Source organism: Oncorhynchus keta, chromosome 34, assembly GCF_023373465.1.
Source record: "Oncorhynchus keta strain PuntledgeMale-10-30-2019 chromosome 34, Oket_V2, whole genome shotgun sequence".
Lineage (NCBI taxonomy): Eukaryota > Metazoa > Chordata > Actinopteri > Salmoniformes > Salmonidae > Oncorhynchus > Oncorhynchus keta.
Window position 1 is genome coordinate 61014784 of NC_068454.1, and position 12074 is coordinate 61026857.

Sequence of the window (12074 nt, forward strand, 5' to 3'; positions counted from 1 at the left end):
CAAAGGAGAGAAAAAGAGGGAAAGATATATAGAAAGTGCGAGGCGACGGGGAGAGTTTTACACATTTAACAAAGAAGAGACGGACAGAGAAGAAACCCAGAGAGAGAGAGAGAGGAGCAAAAGATCAGAAGAGAAGCTGTAGCTGGAAAATGTAGATTGACACCTTGGAGAGAAGAGAAGCGCGCAGAGGGACCAGCACTCAAGTAGAGTAGAGAGGAGAGTGTACAGGAGGAGGGGAGGAGAAAAGAGGGGAGGAGAGACCGACAGAACCAGCAAGGAGGGAGGGAGAGAGAGAGAAGTGTGGAGAGAGAGAGTGTGGTGTGTGGAGAGAAAGAGAGAGAGAGAAGTGTGGAGAGAGAGAGTGTGGTGTGTGGAGAGAAAGAGAGAGAGAGAAGTGTGTGGAGAGAGAGAGAGAACAGTGTGTAGAGAGAGCAGTGTGTCGAGAGAGAGGGAGCAAGAGAGAGTGGGAGAGAGAGAGCGAGAGAGCGAGAGAGAGAGACGTGTGTGGAGAGAAAGAGAGAGAGCAAGAGAGAGTGGGAGAGAGCAAAGTGTGTAGAGAGAGAGAGAGCGCGAGAGAGAGAGAGAGAGCGCGAGAGAGAGAGAGAGAGAGAGAGAGAGAGACAGAGAGAGAGAGAGAGAGAGAGAGAGAGAGAGAGAGAGAGACGTGTGTGGAGAGAAAGAGAGAGAGAGCAGTGTGTCGAGAGAAAGAGAGTGAGAGACGAAGGAGGGGGACACAGACCACTGTTAGAGGAGGGTGCCGGCTGTGAACAGTAACGGCTGCAGACAAGACACGGCGATAGAGAGACGGACTCCAGCGCTGCACACACACACACACAAACACGCATAAAGAGTGTGTGAGACATGCCCAGGCTGCTGCCCATGGACACACACACACACAACCTGGCAGGGCATCCGAGAGGACATACAGACCCCTATGTCTAAGGAGTCATGGAGAGCAGCATGTTTTTCGGTGAGTTGATGTGTGTGCGTGTGTTTGTGTGTTTGTGTGGTATTAGCAGTACATACATCATCCTCAGAGATGGAGCGGATGGTTTGGTTAACGTGAAAGGAAGGAAAGTGTGAGGTTCACATAAGCCCTAGGCACTGTGTCTATCCCCCCTAGCCATTATCCATCCTGCCAGACTAGATCCATGTGTGGGGTTGAAAGTCCAAGGTTCGGATTTCATCTCACATGTTTTATAGAGTTTCTCCGATGTGTTTATAGCGAAGGAATTCAAAGGACAAAATTAGCTCACGGTCAGCTTTGAGAGCCACTTAATAATATATAATAATATATGCCATTTAGCGGACGCTTTTATCCAAAGCGACTTACAGTCATGTGTGCATACATTCTACGTATGGGTGGTCCCGGGAATTGAACCCACTACCCTGGCGTTACAAGCACCATGCTCTACCAACTGAGCTACAGAAGGACCACTGTGTAGTATAGTTTGAGAAATGAAAGAATTTGACTTGTTCCATTAGATTTGTGTTTGATGAGAGGCTTAGACAGACTTAAAGCAGGAGTGCTTTCCTTTCAAGTGCTCTTCACATCGATGGCTTACATTCTCACGTTAATTACACTGATTCTTCCGCAAGCAAAGCTTCGGAAAAGGGCCCTGTCTTTTTTGTGGAATTAAAATCATCTCAAATTACACTGCAGCCTTATAGAGTGAGATTCTGACATTATACGGTGTTCATTATAGATCATGCTCATGACAAGACTTGTAATGCATTATAACTGCATTATAATGCATTACACCTGCAGGCTTTAAGTAAAGTGTCACAGAGAGGTTTTGTTTTGGAGCCAGGTGACATTGTGAGTAGACTGTTAATGTGTCCTTTAGGAAAGAGGTTATGATGTAGGATGTGTGTCAGGTGTGATATACTAGCTCTCAAAAACCTGTGACTGTTGGTTGCCTGGCAGGTGTTCATGTATTAGCTCTCAGAGACCTGTGACTGTTGGTTGCCTGGCAGGTGTTCATGTATTAGCTCTCAGAGACCTGTGACTGTTGGTTGCCTGGCAGGTGTTGATATACTAGCTCTCAGAGACCTGTGACTGTTGGTTGCCTGGCAGGTGTTCATGTATTAGCTCTCAGAGACCTGTGACTGTTGGTTGCCTGGCAGGTGTTCATGTATTAGCTCTCAGAGACCTGTGACTGTTGGTTGCCTGGCAGGTGTTCATGTATTAGCTCTCAGAGACCTGTGACTGTTGGTTGCCTGGCAGGTGTTCATGTATTAGCTCTCAGAGACCTGTGACTGTTGGTTGCCTGGCAGGTGTTCATGTATTAGCTCTCAGAGACCTGTGACTGTTGGTTGCCTGGCAGGTGTTCATGTATTAGCTCTCAGAGACCTGTGACTGTTGGTTGCCTGGCAGGTGTTCATGTATTAGCTCTCAGAGACCTGTGACTGTTGGTTGCCTGGCAGGTGTTCATGTATTAGCTCTCAGAGACCTGTGACTGTTGGTTGCCTGGCAGGTGTTCATCCACAGGACTATTTGTGTTGTTGTATTTTATTCAGATCCCCATTAGCTGTTGCTGAAAGCAGCAGCTACTCTTGCTGGGGTCCACACAAAACATGAAACCTGACATATAACAGAATATCAATAGAAAAGAACAGCTCAAGAACTGAGCTACACACTTTGATAATGAAAAGAACAGACCCAAAGAAAGGTCCTACTGACAGTTAACAGTTACACACATTACTGACAGGTACACACATTACTGACAGTTACACACACATCAGTACATATACATATGCCTAAAAGCCTAAATGTTGTGCGTGTTGTTTTATTTGCTTGCTTGAATAATTTGATTGAAGGGAGTTTATGGCTCTATATAATACTGTGTGTTGCCTTGAATTCATTCTGGATTTGGGGACTGTGAAGAGACCCCTGGTGGCATGTCTGGTGGGGTAAGTATTTCTGTCAGAGCTGTATGTAAGTTGATTATATTGACCATTTGGAATTTTCTACACAATAATATTTCACAAAAACAAGAATTGATGCAGTCAATCTCTCCTGTACTGATATGAATACTGTTGACATTAGCCCTCTGTGTACATTGAAGGGCAAGGAGTGTTGATGTAGTGGGGACGTGACTGGTCTAGTGTCCTTGGTCTGTGGAGTCACCTTCCTGGTTCTGGCTCAGCCTCATGACTCATCAGCTTTAGCCAACACACAGACCCACCTGGTGACGGGTAGCCCTAGTGATGATAAGGTGGTGAAACTCTATGTTGTCACTTTTGTCAAATGTACGAGAAGTGCATTGTGAATAAAATAATGGGAATATTTTGTTTTTGTACCAATGTCTAATGCCGTCATTGCATAATGGAGGAAATGGGAGGAAGGAATCTGGTTAGGTTTTGGTTGGGGAGAACGTGCGTTGCTTAAGCATTTGTGGATGAAGATATTAATATAGTTTGCATAATATGTTAGACTATAAACAAGCTAAATTTGCTGTTGTGTCAGTGATAGAATACTTGGAGTTTGTGGTTTTCCTCAAAGACGTTTTTGCTTTAAAACTTTTTTAAATACGCATTTTGAATAATATAAATTCTCATGTCACATAGTACTTCTACAAATTCCCAGGAATTTGATCCCTTACAATTTCCGATGGGGAAAAAAATTAACAAAAATCCAGGGGGAAAATAACCCTGTCCCCTACACAAATAACCCTCTTCGTGAAGCAAATGGATGAAGAAGGCCAGTGGAAGGACAGTAACTCAGCAGGAGTAATGTGTGAGCTGTAATCATACGAGGGATTAGTGTTGAATTGGACGTATGTGGTGTGTCTGGCCTGGCGGTTGGAGTTTAAGAGCACGTCAAAGTCTCTTTGGTTAACCTCAGATTACAGAGCACAGGGGAAGTAATTGTTGGATCAAACTCCGAGACAGCTGTGTTTATTAGAGGTTACACCGCGAGAGTCATGACAACAGAGCGGGTTACGTTGGGAGGGTGGGGTTCTGGTGTTAGCCAGGCTACTCGAGTCTGAGCCCGGAGCTAAATGCTAACCGTTAGCAATGCAGCGGAGAGCATAGTGAAATGGATACAAACATGTAGCCTAGGGGTACATTGGCATAAATCTGTTTTCTAACTGATCAATCTTCAAATGTTATTGATTAATAAGAGATTTGTTATGTTTCTACGTGCTTTGTTGCTTTTGTAAATGGGGTGAAACCACTGTAACCCCGACATCTTAATTACAGTGATTGATCCTGAGTGTCATTTTAGGGTCATGGAATACAATCAGACAGCCCCTGAGAACACAATGCTGAGAAACACATCTGAATAGACATCACGGGATATGAATGTTTTTGACACGTAGTTGAACTCATATTTCCCAATAATTGGATTTATATTTGCTCCGTGAAACAGTAGACTGTTGCTTCGTAGAGCCTATATTCCATGACAGCAGTTTTATGGCTGTGTGGAATCTCGGGCCAATTGGACAGATCTTATCGGAGAGCAGTCGGGATCAAGACCAGGAGAGGCGGAGGTGGGAGAGAGCAGTGGAAGACGATTAATTATTCACGTTAGTCTGTGTCCTTCAGACATCTTAACTCTCACTCGACACACTGCCGCAGGATTTTAGTCCCAGATAAAGACATTTTTAAGAGGGCCGATATGCAAGGCGCCCACACGCACAGACATGCATGAAAAGACGCGTGACGCACAAGACAATGACAGGTACACATTAAACAAACTTACGAGGACACGCTTACATGCATTTACGAGCAAGCACACATATCTATTTTACATGTGTTTCAAAAAACACCCTTGCCCACTCCCCATAGGAGAACCCTTTGGTTCCAGGTAGAACCCATTTTGGGGTTCAATGTAGGACCCTTTTCAGAAAGAGTTCTACCTTGAACCAAAAATGGTTCTCCAATGGGGACAGCTGTAGAACCCTTTTTTCTAAGAGTGTACTATCCACAGCTAGGGAGTCTCATACCTAGAGACAGGACTTACTCAAGTCTACAAGCTCCACTCTTAATACTACAATGAGCCATGAGCCAATATAACACTCAAGTGAGGGAGTTGAAACACTAGCCTTACACGAGGCAATGTTAAAAGATGGAACGTCTCCTTGTGTGTTCGTGGATGTTGGGAGATCAGTGTTGCTTTGTTATCCTTCGGAACGAAGGAAAATGCGAAAATGAACGCATGAGGTTAAAGAGTCTTGTCTCAGTACTCCATCCTGAAATGGGGAAATTGTTTTTTGAGTTACTGCACTCTGTTAGCGGAGACTAAAAGATTGTCTAAAATGTTGACCTACAGTTCAATTCGGAGGTTTACATACAGCTTACCCAAATACATTTGAACTCAGTTTTTCACAATTCCTGACATGTAAGCCTAGTAAAAAATTCCATGTCTTAGGTCAGTAGGATCACCACTTTATTTTAAGAATGTGAAATGTCAGAATAATAGAAGAGAGAATGATTTATTTCAGCTTTTATTTCTTTCATCACATTCCATCACATTGTTGTTCGGCATGCAAGCCTCCCCTTCTTTCCTCCAAACATAACGATGGTCATTATGGCCAAACAGTTCTGTTTTTGTTTCATCAGACCAGAGGACATTTATCCAAAAAGTATGATCATTTGTCCCCATGTGCAGACTGTAGTCTGGCTTTTTTATGGCAGTTTTGGAGCAGTGGTTTCTTCCTTGCTGAGCGTCCTTTCAAGTTATGTCGATATGACTCGTTTTACTGTGGATATAGAAATTGTTGTACCTGTTTCCTCCAGCATCTTCACAATGTCCTTTGCTGTTGTCCTGAGATTGATTTGCTCTTTTCGCGCCAAAGTATGTTCATCTCTAGAAGACAGAACGCGTCTCCTTCCTGAGCGGTATGTCAGCTGCGTGGTTCCATGGTGTTTACACTTGCGTACTATTGTTTTTACAAATGAACATGGTACCTTCAGGCGTTTGGAAATTGCTCCCAAGGATGAACCAGACTTGTGGAGTTCTACAATGTTTTTTCTGAGGTCTTGGCTGATTTATTTTTATTTTCCTATGATGTCAAGCAAAGAGGCTCTGAGTTTGAAGGTAGGCCTTGAAATACATCCACAGGTACACCTCCAATTTACTCAAATTATAACATCATTTTCTGGAATTTTCCAAGCTGTTTAAAGGCACAGTCAACTTAGTGTAAACGTCTGACCCACTGGAATTGTGATACAGTGAAGTAATCTGTCTGTAAACAATTGTTGGAAAAATGACTTGATTCACGCAAAAAGTAGATGTCCTAACTGACTTGCAAAAACTATAATTTGTTAACAAGAAATTTGTGGAGTGGTTGAAAAACTATTTTTAATGACTCCAACCTAAGTGTATGTAAACTTCCGACTTCAACTGTATGTATTTCGTTCGCTTTTTGTCATTCAGTAGAGTTGAGATGCTGGACTCCTATGTGCCTTCTGGTAAATGCAAACATGTACTGTATAACAATTCCATCACAACCAGATTACATTCCCTCTTTTTTTCTATGGACACGTTTATATTTGAAAAAACACCCAATGGATACTGTCGCTCACTCCTCACTCCTCAACCAGAGTACAGTTCTGGTTGTTTGAATTGGCTGTTTTGACTGCACGTTGCATTTCTGGTCGGCAATCTGGCTTGTCGGCAGCGTGTTTCCAGGGTGACGTCAGGCAACATGTCAGTGGAAGATCCTGCAGGGATGATGGCTGCAGAAGGACATGCTTTGTTAAAGGAGAACTGGGACGTGTCTCCACATGAGCATCGGCATTTGCTGCTTTCCAACAGATGGCAGCGCTCCTTCGAGCGGAGGGAAAAAAAGACGTTTGGTTTCCCTCCCTCTCTCTCCCTCCCTCTTTCTTTTTTACAACTGCTTCTTTTTATTCAGCCTTACCATCGCCTGGGGACTTGATGTGGCAAACATAGTTTTTATTTGCCTCAAGCCGGTGTTTTGATATGGTATCTGCGCTTTTAGTCATGCTGGCTCCGAGTTCGTCATGTTGTTAAATGTGCTGTGTTATACAAGTCATCCCTGGTTCTAATTAATGGGTACGGAATGGCTTTCTTTAATTCCTAATGTTTTGGAAAGCTGCTATCTAATCCTCCGGTGTTGAAGAAAGGCTCTGCTGGTTGTAATTGTTGGCTTATAAAGCCCGCTCTGGCTCGTCTTATGTAGACGACAATACAATTATTTACATCGGTTTTTCCAGGGAGTTTTGCACCCCTTGCTATTGAATCTTCTTAGTTTATGGGTCTGTCTGGCATGGTTCCCTCATTTCACATTTGTAATTTAGAGGATGGTTTCAGCATTAGGACATTTCTGTCTTAAAGATGCACTATGCAGAAATCTCTCCACTATTTCCTGGTTGCTAAAATTCTGAAAGTTTGCCTAATTTCAGTTTATCTGACAAAACAAGGAACTATAGCGGAGAGAATTATTGTACCATCTTAACCGCTGTGAAATATAGTTTCAATACCCGAAAATATAGTATTTTCATCTGTTTGAAGCTGGTGTACAAAACCGAAAGTAGAAGATGCAAAAACAAATCTTAGAATTCATAGAAATAGCACACAGAACATATCTGCCACTTCTTAGGCTTGGTTTCAATAAGAATGACAGATTTATAACTTACATTTCTATGTGAATTTGGTCGGGTCACCCAAAAAGTTACATATATTGATTGCAGCTTTAAACAGTGCTTATGAGAAGGATGGTTAAATAGTCAAATACAACTGGCTAACACTGACATGGCATTCCCATGATCCAATTAACATCATACTGTATTTGTCTCCGTAGGCTATGTCTCAATTGTCTTAATTTATCTACAACTTGTTCAGACTCAGTCTAGAGGCCTTGTTTTCATTAGCAGAGAGGTCATCATAGTCATTGAAGGCAGAACAATATCAGATTTTTAAAACCTTTATATAACTAGCCAAGTCAGTTAAGAACAAATTCTTATTTAAAACGACGTCTTACCCCAGCCAAACCCCGGACAACTGTGCAGCACCCTGTGGGACTCCCAATTACGGCCAGATGTGATACAGCCTGGATTCGAACCAGGGACTGTAGTGACACCTCTTGCACTAAGATGCAGTGCCTTAGACCGCTGGGCCAAAATACACCCGGGAGCCCCCCAGATACAAGTGCCCTCATATTTCATCTCATTTGAATCAGAATTTCTTTGGTGGTTTGGTCTATGAGACGTTTTACAGTTTGCTCATAATATCATAATCCTTTTTAACCGAGAACCACCACAGCACAGACCATCCAACATGGCTTATTCTCTTTCTTCTCCTCTACAGGTAATGCATGTCAAAATGGCCTCCTGCCGACGCTGATACGTCCTGCTCTGCCCACCATCCAGCAGTCTCTGGGCATGAAGCAGTTCCAGCTCCCGTTTCCCCTGGATACGGCCTCAGCAGTCAGCCTTTTCCCCGGCTTCGGCACGGTAAGTCCCGGGTCATGTGATAAGGGTCAGCTCAGGGCATAAAGTATGGTATCTGATATCGTTGGTGTAATGGTTTCGATTTCGTATGATGCCATTCATGTCAGAGGGCATGCAATTTGTCTGTTGAAGTGTGAGCCTCTTTCAAACATTTGACCATACATTTCCAATACTTTCAGCTGCTGATGTAAACAATGATTTAGGACAGTCGTAAATGTGTGCACTAAACCAGAGCAGGCAGTCAACCGAGGTCATTTAAAAGAATATATTGGTTAAAGTTAAATACGTTGCACGTGAAGAGACTTCCCACATATCCAATGTGCACTTATTGTAGAAGTTGGCTGTATTATCTTGTACTGTTTTCTTTGTACGCAGATATAAATGATAGGCAAATACTGTATGTGGCCTCATCAGGTTTGAATTCAGCAAAATCATGTGACAGATAAAAAGTCTACGGCTTGAGCTTTTGCGTTTGAATTACAGGGGATAGTTCAATTTAAAGCCTGCTTCAAACAGAACCATACATATGGAGCACAGCTGCAGGAAAACACAGGAGACAAGTGGGGACATCATCACGGAACAAGGCTTGGATAGTCCAGTTGAAAGCCAGATAGTATCAGGAATGGATTTCATGAGAAAGTTCAAGTCTTGCCTCCATTCCTCTTCTCACCTTCTAATCTGCATTTAACAGACCTTTCGGCAAATAATGAGTTCACTTGCCGTGATTTGGGAAGCCTCCAAATCACGGGAAGCTGATACTGGATTAACATGGGGTAATTACCTCTCCCATACGCTATTTTCTCTCTCTCTCTCTCTCTCTCTCTCTCTCTCTCTCTCTCTCTCTCTCTCTCTCTCTCTCTCTCTCTCTCTCTCTCTCTCTCTCTCTCTCTCTCTCTCTCTCTCTCCTTTCTCTGTGCCGTTCACGTTTAATCACTGGCAGAATGAATGAGGTGATTGTAAAAGCTAGCGTTGGAACGATCAACAGTGCTATAAAAGTGTTTATGCGCGAGTTATTGTTCCATGTTTGGTTATGCTGCTTACACTTGCGTATCTTTGTATTGGTTTGGTTTCAGGGACATAACAAAGTGGTGAGGTCTGTTTCTTGCATGTGGGATGGAGCGCTTTTGTTATGTGTGTTTGTCCATTTGAAAGGACCCATGGTTCGTTTTGTGTGAAGAGATTTCACAGCATTGTTGTGAGTGGGATCAATTCAATGTTTTGAATTCGAAAACTCAAACTCAATTGGAAACTCAATGCCTTGTTGATTTAATTTGAGTTCAAAGCGTGACGTTTCAACCGTCAATGCCCTTCATCAGAAAGAAGGGATCAATTCCATCAAATGATTGATGAAGTGGGTCAATAACATGTGTGGTAATCCTGCATTATTTTCCAGTGTAGATACAGAGGTATTAGGTATTATTAAATGTACCATACAAGGTTTAGCTAAAGCTTCTTACCATCATGAGCTATTGGAAAGGTCGCCGTTCTATCAGATATGAGGTCAGTTTTGCTAATGCGCCTCTAAGGCACAATAAACATTTATGCACTCTGATTCGCAATATACAAAAGAATTATATAGACTACGATGATGACTACAGTTTTCCGTTAACCTACTCCGGTGTAATAAAGTGTCAGAGTTCTGGCGTGATATTCAGCAGACACGTTTCCCACCTTCTTTCCAGAGCCGGGGAGTTACTTGCATGACCACACCTGCATCTGACGAGATAGATTCCAAGTCTCCTTGCAGCTCTCAGCCAATGATGTTTTGTAATACAGAATGTGACTGGATATGTTTCGCCAGAAAGGGTAGCAGGAAACTTTTCTCAATGTTTTGTTGCACTCCCCCTTGGTTGCTATTCCTTCTTCCCAGGGGTGCGATACTTCTTATAAAATAGAAATGTGTCCTTATGTAAATGTGTATATATAATATATAATGTAATAAACATTTTTTTTACTCATTTGCTCTATAAAAGCTGTGCAATTCTTTGCATATTACATTCTGGGCATTATGCTGCAGTATTTCATGTTGGAAGGAATTTGTTTGTAGAATCTCCTCTTCACATTTCCTGGAAAACATTAGGTTTATTTGTCAGGATGAGAAAGAAAGTTTTTGTAGACAAAGGAACAACAGTGCAGGAAGGCCGTTGACGGCTACGGTGAAACCAACCGTGAAATAGGTGTCAAACTTTAGATTACAGCAACTGCAGTAGTGATATTGAGATGACCAGAGTGAAAGAACAGAAACAAAACCTAATAAAAAGAATGAGAGCTCAACACTCAGCACAGGCAGGTGTTGGTTTGGGGCTGTAATGAAAGGAGTGAATGGGAAAAGTAGTTTTCAGTTAAGGAAGGCTTTCTTCACCGCTGAAAATACCATTTATCTTTCTAGGGGCCTACATTTGTCTTCAAGAAACAATACAAACTCTATTTCCTCTGTAGAGTAATCAGGAATGTGAGTTATTGATTCCTTCTCACCGGTCTGTACGCTGGAAAATTGCTTTGTAGTTCCGGACTGAGAATGACACATTGGTTTCAGCCCGGAGTCCCTCAAGCATCACAACCCATTTCAACCCCCCCTCTAAAAGTCAGTTATTCTATCAATACCAGTAATGGAAATGTAGGTTTCAAATGCACTTGCGTATAAGCATACAGCTTTGTCTGTTTTTTCTTTGGATGATAAATGATAGCGGAGGAGCGCTGCGTGATTTGAAAAAAAGAACAAAGGGCCAGAGACTATTTGCAGATTTTTGATTTGATTTACGCAAGTCTCGTAACAGCTAATGGATTCTATAAATTGTATTCCCAGAAGGATAGCAGCTGAACCACCAAAGAGGAGAACACAGTGGGGATAAGGACCACCCTTGTGGTGCGCCCTTGCAAATTACACTTGATGTAAAAACGCAATAGAGACTATATGATTAATGCAATGGTTGCAATCAGTTAGCACTCTGTACTTTTTAAACTCTTCCCCTAACAGTTGCTTTACGTGGCCAGCACTCTCTTAATGGTTTCTCCCACGATAACATTTCACTCTCCTGGGTAGTGGCCTGCAGAGCTCTCTCAGTAGGAATGCAGAGATAAACTGTGGAGCTAAAGCCATTTTTTTATGGGGATGCTATGTGCCAGCAGCTTGCCTGGCAAAGTATTGTCAATTCTTGTGCACGTATATTTTATAGTGCTTTCTCTCGTCTCAAGATTTGCAGTAAGCCCTCTCCAAAGTAGAATATTTACAAAATTGATTTAGATGGGACAGTTATATATGTTGTAAAATGTTGTGTGAAAAGTAAGACAATAAATCATACTGTACTAGATGTGTTACAGTGCATTCAAGGGTCTATGTAGCCCCAAAGTCTATGATATACAGATTGATTTATACTGGATCATCCAATGAACCCTTGAGTTTAAAATCTTTCATAAGAAGGAAACATGATTCTGTTGCATTATTAGTTGCTCTCAAAGTGGGCCAAGATTAATAAGAAAAAGTGACAATGTATTAACCTTAAACTGTTCATCTGGCAATTTGAAGATGTTCACCTGTTTTCTGTATATTACCCAACTGCTCTTTCTCACACCCCTGGTAGAGGCATCTGTCCATTGTGGGGATGTGTGTGTGAGGTTCAGGTCTGCACGGTTCCATGTTTCACTGCTAA

General features: G+C 42.3%; 1 protein-coding gene across 3 annotated transcripts in view; it reads left to right on the forward strand.

Moving 5' to 3' along the window:
* Positions 1 to 322: 322 nt before the first annotated feature.
* Positions 323 to 12074, forward strand: part of znf385d (zinc finger protein 385D) — a 47557-nt gene continuing 35805 nt past the window's right edge. The window contains exons 1-2 of one of the 3 annotated variants that reach the window (XM_035750921.2): positions 323 to 970; positions 8282 to 8427. In XM_035750921.2, the coding sequence (XP_035606814.2) occupies positions 949 to 970; positions 8282 to 8427 (168 nt within the window). In that variant the 5' untranslated portion in view covers positions 323 to 948. Of the gene's footprint in view, positions 971 to 6574; positions 7028 to 8281; positions 8428 to 12074 lie in introns of those variants that run through there. The other 2 variants (XM_035750919.2, XM_035750920.2) reach the window with 2 other exon arrangements.